This window comes from Staurois parvus, unplaced genomic scaffold, assembly GCF_062004578.1.
Source record: "Staurois parvus isolate SC_StPar_1 unplaced genomic scaffold, SC_StPar_1.0 ptg000978l, whole genome shotgun sequence".
Lineage (NCBI taxonomy): Eukaryota > Metazoa > Chordata > Amphibia > Anura > Ranidae > Staurois > Staurois parvus.
In genome coordinates, this window is record NW_028318774.1 from 513,202 (window position 1) to 528,976 (window position 15,775).

At 40.6% G+C, this 15,775-nt stretch overlaps 1 protein-coding gene across 1 annotated transcript in view; it reads left to right on the forward strand.

Annotated features, from left to right (window-relative positions):
- Window positions 1-15,775, forward strand: part of TOGARAM1 (TOG array regulator of axonemal microtubules 1) — a 91,902-nt gene that overhangs the window by 33,872 nt on the left and 42,255 nt on the right. The window contains exons 6-10 of the mRNA XM_089657228.1: window positions 2,723-2,823; window positions 7,293-7,439; window positions 10,132-10,221; window positions 10,945-11,099; window positions 11,196-11,337. Coding sequence (XP_089513354.1) covers window positions 2,723-2,823; window positions 7,293-7,439; window positions 10,132-10,221; window positions 10,945-11,099; window positions 11,196-11,337 — 635 coding nt within the window. The remainder of the gene's footprint in view (window positions 1-2,722; window positions 2,824-7,292; window positions 7,440-10,131; window positions 10,222-10,944; window positions 11,100-11,195; window positions 11,338-15,775) is intronic.

Genomic DNA, 15,775 nt, shown 5'->3' on the forward strand with positions numbered 1-15,775 from the left:
GATCTGTATTTTAGCTTACTCAGTGTTACATTTTGTAGCAAAGTGTTTTGCTGGCAGTTAAATAGTAACCAGGACTGTTGAGCTAATGTTAGAAGAATGTGGTATGACTGCAAGAATTTGTCTGAGAGAGTGACATGTAAGCTGCAGGGGTTGCTGGGTCACCGAGTGTAGGTTACCCTTTTGCTTTGTGCCTTGCAGCCTGGTCATACACAGAATGATTTTCTTTTACATTATTTTTTTTTTAGATTTTTTTTTTTTTTTTTGTTAAGGTAGGCAGAACCATACATTATTAGTACAGTGGGTATCCAAACAGGTGGCACAATTTAGCAGAAAAAGACTGAAAAGAGAACCTATACTTCAAATTAAGAATGTTTGAGGCGATGAGTGAGGGTTGAGAGCAGCAGATGGAAATTAAAGGGGAGGGAGAATGGGGCAGAGTGAAGATGGGAAATTCATTCTTGATCATTCTGGAGCTTGAGGTACTTGTATGGATTTAGATTGTGAGGGGAGGAAGGATATCTGACCACTTGTTACCTTATTAGCCCCCAATTTTGGCTTTATCTTTGGAGACATCTATCGATTGTCTACAAAAGGTGAGGATTGATTTGTAGGAAGACAAGGCACAAGAGAGAGGGAAAAACATAGGGTAGGGAGCCCCGCAGTTCAAATGTGAATTAAAGTGTGAGCTGCAGAATAGGAGAGAAAGTAGAGGGGATAGGATAAAAAGAGACGAGGCTAAAAGGGAAAGCGGGGAAAGGAGGATAGAGGAGAATACAATGATTTCGGATAATTGCCAAAGTACAGGATAACAAATGGTAATGAACACGAGGGAAGGAAAAATTGTGAGTAAGGCTTGGTTCACACTGGATGCTATGTAAAATCGCAAATTTTGTTTGGGGTTTCACCAAGTTTTCTGAAGAATTGTTTGCAGCTTGTGAAGATTTCCCAACGATTTCTTGCACTTTCCATTGCGTTTTTCAGTGCAATTTTCTATTGTAGTTTTATGTATGTGAAATCACAACAAACTGCAGAAAAAGTAATACAAGAACTACTTTTGAAATCATGCTGCAGCAAATCGCGTATGTTAAGACACACATTCACATTCATTAGATCCGGTTTCAGGTACGATTTCAATTCCCAAATCGCACCTGAAATCGCAGCGGTATGAACCAGGGCTAAATGATCCAGCACAGTGGAAAGCTCTTTAGATTATCTGTGTCTCTGTACATTTTTCACCTTGATGTGCAGTAGAAATTTTTGTCTTCACTTGTATCAGCACAGGTACTTATATTAGCACACGTACTTGTATCAGCAGAGCCTTCAGTTGAAGCAAATGATAACCCTACTTACCTGGGTGCCCACAGTGATGTACTGCTGTAAGTCTTGTGATCCAACATGCTGAAACTAGGTCACATGACAGAAAGATAACTGTTTGACCAACCAGCTTCACTAATGCAGCAGTAGTTTTCTTAAAGTACGTCTAAAGCCTAAACTTTTTTGTTTGCGGTTTTGGCTATGAAGTTAAAATGTTAAAGTTCATGCCCACCTCAGTTTGAGGTTGAAACCTACCTCAAGTTTGTTTTGCTAGGTTTCTTTGTCTTTCCTGTTGGGTAGATTTCCATTCACTTCCAGTCTTGTAGATCAAGCAGGAAATGATAGAAAATCTTTCCAATTTGAGAGGAAAACTTCTCTAAAACTGGCCATGCACAGATTATATTTTAAGCATTTGTATAGAAATTATAAAAAAAAATCTGTGTCAGGACACGGTTTCTTGCCGTTACTGAATCAACTAATTTTGTCGCTCTTAAAATTTCATCCAGACTTGCTCATTGAATGAAAGCCCAAATGCATTAAACAGGTTTCAGTATGTAATTTTTTTCCCCAAATGAAAACTACACATTTAAAATTGTGTTTTTATTGTAGAAAAAAAAATCCTTTCTGCTCTTTCAAATTTTCTTTTCACAGTTGAAAACGACTATCGATTTGATCCAACTAACCATTAGAATATCAAATTTTCATTCTAAAAATTAAAAATTTCAAACATAAATCTATTGGTGTATGGCCATCTTTAGACAGATGTCACAAGAACAAGTGTCCTCGTAGAAAAATGTATCCTCATTTACTGCTCAGTTGAATACTTTTGTCGTAAAATTGTGGATTTTCCCCGTTATGGATCCAAACGCGATCTAGAAAATCTCACTTGGACTTTCTAGCTAACGCAGGAATATTTTTTTAATTTTTATTTTTTGTAAAGCGTTTAAATAAACAGAGAGCTTTTTGAGGCCTGGTTCATACTAGCACAATTTCAGAATCACATGACAAGGGAAATCACATTCTTGTTAGTGATGCCTGTTCACATCAGTGCGGTGCGATTTTGAAAAAGGTTCCTGTACTACTTTGGTACAATATATAGTGCCGTGTGGCCCCATAGAATATGCAAACCAATCCAAAATGAAACCAAGGTCACACTACATAATTGCACTGAAAATCAGGTCAAAATCCCATTGCAGTAGTGTGACCTGATCCTGAGTCATGACTATAAATGGAGTAAAAATAAGTCTCTGTTACTATTGGCGACTAATCCGAAGCCTTTTACTTGTTTTGACCTGCACTGTCAAAGTGACTGCTGAATTGAAAGGCTTTGAGATGCATTAGGTAATCCTTTGCTACACTTAGTAATTATATACCGCTTTATTGTACATAATGTTCTTTTCAATTACAGATCTGAAGTTATTACTGTTCCAAAGCCAAAAGTACGGCCGAGAGTTCCCTCAGCTTCTCGGAGTAAGGATACTGGGAAAAAGGCAGACAGCCTACAGCAAGGTATGCTCACAATTTAGCATGTTGCATATTAATATTTTATTCTTAATAAATTGCCAATAACTACTAATTTACTCCAAAGTAACCCAAAGAGGAACCCAACTCTGGAAGCTATGCCCACAAAAAGGCAGGCAGAAGGCAAAGAACTAGTTATCAGTATTGTCGGTAGTCTCCCTGCTGCTGATCCATCCAGTAATGAACAATTACTGACTTGCCATGGCTTGGTTCATATTGTGTCTGTGTGAAGGCGGCCAGATAGGTAGAAGCAAGGCTTTGCTTCCTCATGTCAGAGTTTTCAGCAAGTATACAAGTGTGCAGCACAATAGTGGCATCGCCAAATTTCACTGTAAATCTCCTGAGACTAGCGATCACAGGCAGCTGTGCTGTAAATTTAAATATACAGGTAAAAGGCCATTTTTTAGGTTACTCCTTGGGCACAATTAGCATTTCAAAATTTTTCTTATATTATAGCAAGTGCTCACTTCATGAATTCAGTCCCACTCAAAGAAAATTCTGTGGCAGTTCTGTATATATTTTCTTTGAATAAGAATATGCAATATTTAATTTGATAAATATTGCATTTTAGTCCTGACAATAATAATTACAGTCTCTTATCCAGACAGTAGGTGGAGCTCTAGTCTTTTCACACCATTAGCGCCATTATTTTTCAGCCATGGTGAAAGAAGCCTGTGGTTTACAGAACCCAATGAGTCACTAGAGCAGTGACTCCCTTTTCAAGTAGATGTGTTGGAGTTGACTCTTCTTTTCTGCGGAGTTATCTGGTGTGTGTGTGTGTTCTATCTCAATGTATGTATATTTGTTTATATGAATATACTGTGTGTGCGTATATACAGTGCGCAGCCTAAATGAGTACACCTCAAAAGATTTGTTAGAAAACTTTTACTTTCCTTTCAGAATCAACATTTTCTATGGGACACTATTCTACAAAATACTCCCACAAATGTGGGCCATTAATTGCAAAGATTTGTTCATTTGCACACACAAAAAAGTATTTTTCCTAACATATTCATTTAAAACCATGTTACAAAAATGAATACACCCCAATGAAAGTCTTAAAAGCAAAGCTAAATTTTAGACAACAAAATCCTAATTGACAAGAATTCAACTACAGATGAGTCTAATTATTTATTAAACAGGTGTCCAGCAGACAGTTGATATAAAAGGGCGTTGCTTAACAAAGAAAACCCCTCCCATTTCATGCTGTCAGCAATGGCACCACATGGAAGAGAAATGTCACAAGGCCTGAGAAAGAATATAATTTCTTTACAGAAGAAAGGTGAAGGCTACAAGAAGATCAGCAAAGCTTTACTTATTAGTCAGAGTACTGTAGCAAAAGTGATAAAAATTTTAGCAAAGATGGAACTGCAACCATCTCACAGAGACGTCCAGGCCATCCACAAAAGTTAATACCTCAACAGGAGTGTCTTCTGATGAGAAGGGTTAAGGAAAATTGCCATGCAAGTTCGCTGCAGTTAGCTAAAGAAGTAGAAAGCTAAAGTGGGGTGATTTTTTTCCCATGACACAATACGGCGTACACTGCAGAGGAATGGCATGCATGGATGTCGTCCACGAAGGAAAATTCTTCTAAAGCCCACCTAGAATTTGCCTGGGCCCATGCTGAAAAAGTAGAAGACTACTGGGACTCTGTACTCTGGAGTGATGAGACCAAGATAAATGTGTTTGGAACTGATGGCTTCAAGACTGTATGGGGAGGAGTACAAAGAAAAATGCATGGTGCCTACAGTGAAACATATTGGTGGCAGTGGCCTTCTGTGGGGCTGCATGAGTGCTGCTGGTGTTGGGGAGCTGCATTTAATTGATGGTATCATGAATTCACAGATGTACTGCTCTTTATGAAAAGTGAAGATGCTAACATCACTGTGTGCCCTTGGTCGTTGTGCACTTTTCCAACATGACAATAATCCAAAACACACATCTAAGGCCAATGTTGTATTTCTGAAGAAGAACAGGGTGAAAGGGATTTAGTGGCCAAGTATATCTCCTAATCTTAACTTAATCAAATACCTATGGGGAATTCTGAAGAGACAAGTTCAGCATCACTTTCCATCCAGGCTCTGCAAGAGGTCGTTCTTGAAGAATGGAAAAAGATAGATGTTGCAATATTTCGCCAACTTGTTCATTTCATGCCTAGAAGACTTGGTGCTGTCTTTACAAATCATGGAGGTCATACAAAATACTAGATGGAGTAGTTTTTGTTGTGGGGTGTTCATCAACTAATTTGAGTAAAACTGAAGATTTTGTAATCCAAGTTTATCTAACTTTAAATTATTAAACTTCCTTTTATGTAATGAGCTAAACTATAAAACTCAGTTTTGTCAAAATTTTGGAAATTGTTCATGTGTTCATTAAGATAATAATTAAAATCTTACTTTTCAAAAGGGGTACGCATTTCTGCTTAGCAGCATGTGTATGTGTGTGCATATGTATGTATGTGTATGTATATGTTTTTTTATTGCCAGAGGGGTTTCCATTATGTCTAATTAAAACACTTTTTGCTCGACATTCAGTGGTGTGGAACTGCAGGGCCAGTTGGTGCATTAGCTTCCCAGCTGGGCCGTTGGCCCTTAAACTGCATTTTTTTTTACTCTATAAAAAGCAAGCAGGTTTAATCTAATGCCCTGGAATCTGACAGCTGGAATCTGGTTGCCAGTAGCAATTTTTACATTTAGGTGTTTTTCATTTATTTCATAATTCTACCCTGAATAGTTGTAAAGGTCAGTAACACATTGCTTCCTAAAGAGTCGTATTTTTCTCCCTGACACAGAGAAGAAAGCCCAGGATTACTTGGCATTCATTAGTCAGAAGTGTTGCCGTGTTTATTTTTCCGTTGTGTATGAGATAGAAAAGGTTTGGGCCAGGTGCTCCAACAGAAAACCAGTTCTGTCAGATTCCTGATTAATCCTCGGTTCATTTTTGTAATTTTGATCTGTTATTTATTAAAGCGTTATTCCAGAAAAAAACCTTTTTTAAATTCAAAATTCTGTAATTTTTTTAAATCTGAATTCTGGGGAAATTTTAAAACTGCCCTTTGCAGTGGATCTCCCACTGAGCTGCAAGGGTTAAATGCTTGTTTTTGTCTAGGATACCATTAAAAAGTTTTACTTGCTGTATTCCGTAAGTCGGCCATGCATTGATTGAAATTTCGGTCCATGTATGGGCACTCGGGTTGTACACAAGTCAATCTGCCGATCATCTTGTGTACAACCAGCCTGTTGGGGTTTTCGATTAGTGCCACCAGCTGTAGCTGGCAACACTAATCCTTGTGTTCTACTGGCAGGACAGGCCCCCATCGGCAGAACAGGGATCAGTCAGTGTTGATGGAGGAATTGAGCCATTTTCTCCTTTCCACCCATTGTGGAAGGAAAGAAAATTGCATAATCTATGGCCTGTCTTACTCTCCTAGCAGGCAACATGTCCTTCCTCCCTCCGACATCTGGGCTGTGGGGGATTTTGTGTCTTCACTTACAATGTAGGACTGCTGGTCCTGTATGTATGTGATGATGTTGCAATGATCAAGAGAAATGGTTTTGAGGGACATGTCTCAAGGAGAGCAGGAAGCCTGCAGGAGAAAGGATGGTATGGGAAGTAAAACTGCTTTTTAATGGTACTCTACAATAAAAATAAGCATTTAATTTTGATTCCCCCCCCCCCCCCCCCCCCAGAGTGCAGCTTTAAATGTCATTGGTGTCCCTATTTGGGAGCATTCCTCTCATTTCATGTCTTATCTGACCCACATCACCCATACAGGAAGTAAGCAAAAACGTGCCAGTTGGGAAAAAAGAGACATAATATCCCATCTGAGATCCAAACCCTTCCACAGTGTAATACAAATTTGCTGATATTGCTGTTTGTATAGCCTGTCGGGGTGATTTGTGTTAAATGTAATTTTTTATGAACCATTTTTAGAAACCGAAGTCAGAAAGGAAAAGGCCCCACGCCATACTTTTTTTAGATATTTATTTGTAAGAAAAATTTGAAAACCATTTATCCTTTTTCTTCCACTTTAGAATTATGTGCCACTTTGTGTTGGTCTATCACATAAAATCCCAATAAAATACATTTACGTTTTTGGCTGTAACATGACAAAAATGTGGAAAATTTCTCACGGGGTATGAATACTGTTTAAAGGCACTCTATGATGGTGACCATAAACCCAAATGGTGACCATAAACCCAAATGATGGTGACCATTAACCAAAATTAGAAATGTCTGACAACCAATGCATCCAGAATAAATTTCTTTGCCTGCAAAAAACGTGTATTTATTATTTTTAAAGGTGTACTTCTTTATTTCTCAGATAATGCTCAATTGTTTGGCAGATCTGGCAATAACCATCCATCTTTTCTTGAATGAGTCCGGTAAACTTTTGGCTGCTGGTATGTTATCACATATGGCTACCATAACATTTCTTTTCTGTCTTAAATTCCCAGGAAACCTTGCCAATGAAAAGTCAGTAAGAGTGATTGGTCAGCGGATGTATTACAGGAATGGGCCTGCAGATGCTGAAGAAGAGAGTTCTAAGGAGGTTACTCCCATGCTTACAAGACATCCGCCAAAGCCACCAAGGCCCATTAAAGGCAAGTGACGAAATCGAATTCTACTGTTACTCCCACTGTAATCTTAAGTGTACCTAGAGATGGAAAAAAACCTGAAAAATTGTGAAAAAACTATTTGTTTTTCTATTTTTTTTTTCCAAAGCAGTTTTTTCTGGAAAAATTTAAAAATGAAAGGAGTGTGAAATATATTTTTACAATGATAAATAATAAATCTGTGACATGGTATTCAAACTATATAACATGGAGACCTTAATGAAAGCTTTCCAAGACTTTATGTAAAGTCCTGAATGTTTCCCTATAGTCTGCTCAGGAAATAGTTTTTTCCTTTCCTCCTCTCAGTGAAATGGTGAGAGTTTGGAAACATTTCCACAGTGCAATTTCTGCTCAGAGAAAAGCTGAAATTTGCAAATGTGAGAAGAAATATTCTATTCCAACTACTTTCCAAGGATGACAAAACACATTCTGGCATGCCAGAGGCATCCTAAAGACATTAAAAAATTATTTGTAGAATGAAATGATGACTATAATGAAAGTGCAAGTCCATTTTTCCTCCAGAGTTCTCAGTCCAGAGACACTTTCTGCTATTGGTGCTAACGAGCAAATCTGATTTTTTTTTTTTTTTTTTTGTATGTTGATGGTTGTATTTTTTTTTTTTCCTTTGAGGGAAAGGGGGGTGATGACCTGTTCTAATGTATAGTTGAAGTGTTCCTAACATATAGTGTACAGTCCTTGTTATTCCATTTGTAATTACAAAAAAAAAAAGATTTTAAAATGGAAGTTTATTTAATGAATAAGCTGTATGTTTGTTTATTTCAAGCATAATACTTATATATATATATATATATATATATATATATATATATATATATATATATACACTGCGTTTTTTCACATTTTCAATTAACCAAACAACTCTCAATTTCTAATGACTCCACACTGATTTTTTTTTTTTTTTCTGAGAGATTTCCATTTATTTTTTCTGGAAAAAACAGCAATTTTTTTTTCCCGTGGCTTCTGTATTTTCAAAAATGTTACATCTCTAAGTGTACCTTACTAAAAGTCTGTGCAGGAAGAAGACTTACAATATTCCTGTCCTAATCAACTGCTGAATTATTGAGTAGTTTAGCTATAAGAGGTTTGTCAAGCACTATGCATGGCTGCTCAAAGATAAGAGCTATACATGAATATTCATTCCATGACTTCCCATCATATGGCTGGTTTCATTTGTTTGAGTTGTACTACAATACAAGTCGATCATTTTTTTTCTCAGGGTCAAAGGCTGCCAAGAATTCTTGAAATACAAAGAATAAATCAATTTAACAACTGCACATTATTTCTCTATGGGTGCATTCAGTAATCACATTTATCCATAGACCCATAAACATGCTTGTATGTGGGCTAGTGCCAGGTATGAATATATGTAGAGTGTAGTAAAAAGGTGACTTTTTTTTTTGTTAACTTTTTGAAAGCAAAGTCCCAAATAGCAGGCTACTTTTCATGGTATGCCTAAGTAATACTAAAGTATTTTTTTTTTTTTTCCTAAAAAAACCAAACATGTCTATACTTGCTGTGTGCAGTGGTTTTGCACAGAGCATCCCAGATCCTCCTCTTCTCAGGTCATGCACCAGCGCCCCTTGCTCCTCTCTCCTGTTGGGTGCCCCCATAGCAAACAACTTGCTATGGGGAACCTGAGCCGCAGCTCTGCATGCTCATTCACACAGAGCTGTGGCTTGGCTCCACCCTTTCCTCTCCTGGTTGGCTCACTGGCTGTGATTGACAGCGGGAGACAATGGCCTCAGCCAATCAGGAGTGAGAGTCCCCGGAGAACCGTGATGCTCGTGGACATTGCTTGATCCGGATTGGGCTCAGGTAAGTATTAAGCGGGGCTGCTACACACAGAAGGCTTTTTTACCTTCATACATAGAATGAAGGTAAAAAACCTTGAGACTTTAGAACCACTTTAATTTGGCCATACAATATGCACATCAGGAACTTGCTGAAATTCTCTATCTGGGCGAGACAGAACATTTTTTGGCCAAATACTGGCTGCATCAGAATACAGTAGACCCAGCAGAAAATTCATCCATCCATGCTGTGTGTCTTGGATGGAAGAATATGAATGAAAAAAAACCTGTCCTAGTATGGCCAATTCCACAGCTGCTTACCTTGACTGCTTAAATCTTGCTTATCATTAGTGTTAAAAACAAAGCTGCACAAGAAAAAATTGAATGATGACAATGAAGGCAGAACCAGTCTTGATTTGGACTTTGTGCCCCCATCTCCCTAAACTCCAAGCCCTTTGCAGTGTTGACCTCCTGCAGCCAGCGTCTACTTTCCAATGTCTGCACTTGCCCATTAGAGTTCCTTAGACTTCTATGGGGTTCCTTCTCAAGTGTCTCCTCTGTAGACAGCAAGTCAAATATGACACCTAGAGGCTCATATTAAAAAAAAAAAAACAAAAAAAAAACAGTGGCATGGCCCACACCTTAACCATACTGCTGCTTTCTTTCTTTTTTTTTTTTTAAAAAAGCATGCACTTATAAAGCACAGCATTGTTGCTTTTTTTAAGAATGGGAAGGATCATGATGTAGGTGGCAAAACTCTCCATTTGTAAATGGGTCTCTTGCTAGTTGGGCTATAAAAATGTATGTGTTTTAAGCACTTCTATTAATGTTCTTGTTGATTTTCTCTGTTTTCTCTTTCACACATATAGGAATTACTGGGTCGGTTACAAGCTTTCAGCAGATTGACAATGATGTAACAGGTCTCTTGTCTGATGACTCAGTTGCTGTGATTGGAAAAGGTATGTGTGTGTGTGTGTGTGTGTGTGTGTGTGTGTGTGTATATTTATATAATACATATAGCAGCCATTTTCAGCCAAGGTTCCATGGAACCCTAGGGTTTTTCAAGAAGTTGCTAGAGGTTCCTTGGGTTGTGGCTAATCGTCCTCCCATTTGATGATGCCTTGCATAGTTTGCATGGTTACATTTTATGCTCCTCTGCAGGGGCGGACTGACAACTCATGGGGCCCCCGGGCAATAGGGGATCAGGGGGCCCCTGTGTCCTTGCCCAAACTCAAAAAAGCCTATGAAAAAGGTACCATCTCATAGGGCCCCCTACTGACCCCGGGCCCTCGGGCAGTACCCGAGTTTCCAAATGGTCAGTCCGCCCCTGCTCCTCTGGGTTTTGAAAGTTCAATGGTTCTCCAGAAGACAATGAAATATGGATGTCTACACTTACATTCAAACACCTCTTTACAAGTGGGGAAGTTGGTAAGGGTTCGCTTTAGTTTATGCTGTAACCTACCCTGTGCAGATAGTGTTTCTATCTGGGATTCAAACAGGTGATCCCTTGGGTGGGCCTTTACACTACATAGTTGTTAGTAGATCTAATGGAAATTGTAGATCAGTTGCACACTCTTGAAATTTCAGATACCATCTATTGTCATGGAGCTTGTAATTTTTGATGTGTTTGTACCCTGTGCCATCAGCTAACAACATACTAAAGATGTTTTATTTTTTTGAAGGTGTGTTTGAAACTCCTCCTACTGCCTGTTATGCACGGAGTCAGGCTTCCTTCCCCACCTCGGAGGACTTGAGTTCATCAAAGCACAGCTTTGAACCTCCTATCCGTGTCTATGGTAGAGCAGTGCAGCAGAACAACCCACCTGTGGAAAGTGATGTAAGATAATCGGTGCACTGCACCACATGTTTGCAGATTGTTCTGCGGATTGAATTTGTGGTTTGTGCTCCTGCAAACATTGCTTCTTTTATGCAGGTTAAAGTCACAATGTCCAAATCAGCCCGGGACAAGATGAGGCAGAAACGTGAGAATAGTTTGAAGGAAGTGGTAGAGCATAAGGATTCGGAGAGAAGAGAGAGGCTTTCCCAGACTGACCCAAGTCCAGCACGTAGAGATTGTGAGTATTTCCATTGCTCGTTGAAATGAGCAGTGCACCAGGCTTTTAGAGAGAGAGGTATTGAAAGTCCAGTTCAATGTGTCCCATCACATACCAGTCATAAAAAAAAAAACACAGTGAAAATGAGACTGCTAAGAGCGCCCTCTACCTAAAGCTGAACTGCAGGGAATGGAAAAATGCTTCCTTGTAGTGGGGCTGGCCCTGCACTGCAAGGGTTAGATGATTGTTTTTAGGTCTAAGGCCACAAAAAGCCCTTGCATTTGCTCAAGCCTCCACTTCTGCAGGCTCCCTCCATACTGGTCTTTTTCAACCACGACGCCACCTGGGTTCTTCAGGGGTGCCTTCGAAAAATGCCTAAAAATTGCCCCATATTTGTCAACAAGCCAGCAAGTGCAGCATTACAACCTTGGCTACTGTGAGAGCCAGCTATTGGCCAATTATATAATTAGTTGATAAAGAGACTGTCGGGCACCTCCATCTTTGTTTGCCCCTCTCCATCAACTTTGGGATCATTTAGCTGAGTGAGGGAGAAGAGGAATGGTGGCATACTAGGCACCAGTATAAAGGTGTATTAGCTTTGTTAGAATAAATCGCCTCCAATAATGAGTGCCCTACATATGTCTATGTTGCAGCGTTATGTAAAACTTTTAATTTAGGTCTTTACATTTTAGAATGGGGTGCCTTGGAAAGGAGTGGGATATTAAAGGGTGCCTTGACTGAAAGGTTGGGAAACACTGCTCCATACTGTAAGACCATTCTACTCAGCCTCTTCTTCCTTATGCTGCAGCAGTCACAGGTCTTCTGATGTCATCAAGTGCAATGCAGAGCCTTAGCCTCACACCGAGGGACAGTCCTCTGTAGGAGCATATTAGAGTAGAGGAGAACGCTGCATGCCAAGGGAGTAGTGGATCAAGTAAATAAAACTGCTTTTCTATTGGTGGGTCCAAGGCCCTCCAGTCCAATGCTTTTGAAAGACTTCCATGAGCTACTGCTTGGAGCCACATTAAAGGAAACCTGCTAGGATAGAAAAAAAAAAGAAACTGCCATTGATGAGTCAATCATAGATAACCCAAAATCTGGCTTTTGTTGTCTCTAAACTGCCTGACCTCAATCTGTCTCTCCTCTCGATGTGCAGTGCGAGGTCACACACTTTGCAACTAAAATGTCAGGTGACATGAAATAAAGGCAAATAGAAAACCTTCATAAGTAAGTCAGCTAAGTTAATAATTAAAGAAACAATACTCCATTATTATTCATGAAAAATACCTATTAAGGTAATCATTTCCAGACCCAGACCAAAAAACCCAAAAACTCATGACTTTGGAATGTACCGGAAAGTGACTATACTAGTAAAAATGCCTGAATTAACTGGAGCACGACCAGGAAATTCTCTAAACATAGGCTTTATTCTCTTGTACCCCAAGGGAAATGCGCCCTATACTGATCACTCGATTCCTCCAACACAGTCAGTGCTGATGAGGAAATGCCTCCCGAGTGATAGTGTTCTGTGGGGGGAGTGCGCAAGGGAGCCTTCCCTGCCAGGAGGATACAATGATAGGTATAGCCATGGGCAGTAAGCTCATGCTAATAACACGGCAGGCTGGTTGTAACCAAGTCAATGGATGATTTGACTTGGGTACAATCAGCATACCCATAGATGTATCGAATCTCAGCCGGTTCAGCGGGGATTGGCAAAGATTCGATCCATCTATGGCCGGCTTTAGTGCGATGATAGAGGCACAAGACGTTTAAGGAGACCCTGTCACCTGACCATTTATTTCAGCAGCAATTTCTCCTATTAGATTTGATGTGTTTTTTAACATACATATTTTATGTTTGTTACGTACCCATAAAAAGCCTTCCTCGTGTAGTCATCCAAAAGCCCTGAAACTACTACTGAGCGCCACCATCTTGGAAATGATCAGCAGCCCCAGTAGACTCAGAGCTGTCGCTCAAGCGATACTATAGTATACCCCTTTGCTTCTTCTTTGGCAGCTACATAAAGGGTTTTGCAGGGAGGTGACAGGTGAATAAGCTGGGCCAGCACAGACGTTAATTAGACACTTCCAGAAGTGGATAGGGCTATGACATACAAAGAGGAAGGGGGCTATGTTAGGGATTTGACTCTTCCTGGAGTGGTCAGATTTTCTAACAAAAAATCCAACATATCCCTCATGCGCATTAAGGTATAGCCAGTGTACAACATTGACTCCAAAAAGGAAGAAAAAAGATGTGTCGGTGTATGCAGCTATCCCTTGAGCTGTCCAACAAGGGCTTCCAAACATTCTGTACCTAAAACACAAAAGAAAGGAAGCTCAACCCAGTGCAATAAACATTTTTATTAAGGGGTGAGGAACTGTAACAACTGTAACAACACGAAGCATCAGCCCCCGACCGTTACAACCTTGGCAGACTGACGACACCAGAAATCTTAAACAACATAGTTGTGCGCTGGAGCGATTGTGGCGTAAAACCAAATCTCAACAAGCATTCACCCAATATAAATCTGCTTTCTTAACATACAATTCCTCCCTCCATGCTGCCAAACAAGCCTACTTTGTCACTCTCAGCAATAGCTTGTCATCCATTCCTCATTGTCTCTTCTCTACTTTTAACTCTCTACTTTCTCCACCTTCACCTCCACTCAGCACCTCACTCACTGCTCACGAGATTGCAAATCATTTCAAAAGCAAGATGGATGCAGTTCGTAGGGGCATCTCCACTGCACAGGCATCCATCCCACTTAGCGTACCTTATTCTAAACCTCCCTCAACACTTTCCTCTTTTGACCTTGCTACTACCGAAGAGGTCACTAAGGTTTTCTCAGAAGCCCGTCTCACTACCTGCCCCCTTGGATCCTGTCCCCTCGCAACTACTATGGTCACCCTCTTCTTCCATCCTATGTTCCTTCACTCACATCTTCAATCTCTCCCTCTCTAACGGTGCCTTCCCCTCCCCTCTAAAGCATGCGCACATCACTCCCATACCTAAAAAGCCCTCCCTGGACCCCACCAACCTGAACAACTTAAGACCCATCTCCCTGCTCCCATTTACCTCTAAACTGTTAGAACGCCTAGTCTGCAATCACCTGAGCTCCCACCTCACTGACAACAACCTTCTTGACCCTTTACAGTCTGGCTTTCACTCACTACACTCCACTGAAACTGCCCTATTAAAACTCACTAATGATCTAATAACTGCTAAAACCAATGGCTACTACTCCATACTCTTACTACTCGACCTCTCTGCGGCTTTTGATACAGTTGACCATCCCCTCCTCCTCAAAAAACTCCACTCTCTTGGCCTCCAAGACTCTGCTTTCTCCTGGTTCTCCTCCTACCTATCACAGCGCTCCTTCAGCGTTACTTATAACTCCGGCTCCTCCTCTTCACTCCTCTTTCTGTAGGGGTCCCTCAAGGTTCCGTCCGCCATACTCTTCTCCATCTACACCTCCTCCCTTAGTCACTTGATAAACTCCCATGGCTTTAAGTACCATCTCTATGCTGATGACACACAAATCTATCTTTCTACCCCTCACCTCACCCCTTCAGTCTCCTCTCGCATTACTAACCTACTAGGCAACATATCGGCATGGATGTCACTCCACTTCCTCAAACTCAATCTTTCCAAAACTGAGCTCTTAGTATTCCCTCCAGCCCGTGCCCCCTCCCCTGACTTTTCCATCAAGATCAATAACACAATCATCAGTCCCTCCCCTCATGCCAGGGTACTAGGTGTAACCCTAGACTCCCATCTGTCCTTTCAGCCCCAAATCCAATCGCTGTCCAAATCTTGTAGACTTCACCTCCACAACATCTCCAAGATATGCACGTTCCTAACCTCGGAAACCACTAAGCAACTTATTCACTCCCTTGTTATATCTTGCCTTGACTATTGTAACTCCCTCCTCATTGGCCAACCTCATCGCAGGCTATCCCCTCTTCAGTCTATCATGAATGCTGCTGCCAGACTCATCCACCTTTCTAACCGTTCTGTATCAGCCACCCCTCTCTGCCAATCCCTCCACTGGCTTCCACTCAGTGTCCTCCACCCCTCTCTGCCAATCCCTCCACTGGCTTCCCATTGCCCAACAGATAAAATTCAAAACACTAACATATAAAGCCATTTATAACTCTGCCCCAAATTACGTCAGCAATCTTGTCTCCAAGTATCACCCAAACCGTACTCTCCACTCCTTGCAAGACCTCCTGCTCTCTAGCTCCCTTGTCTCCTCCTCCCATGCTCGTCTCCAGGACTTCTCCAGAGCTTCCCCAATCCTATGGAACTCTCTACCCCAATTTATCAGACTATCGCCTACTCTGCTTACTTTTAGGTGATCTATGAAAACCTATCTCTTCAGGGAAGCCTATCCTGCCCTCAGCTAATAATGGAATCTTCTACTCTTCCTACCAATCCATCCCCCACAGTTACTACCTTT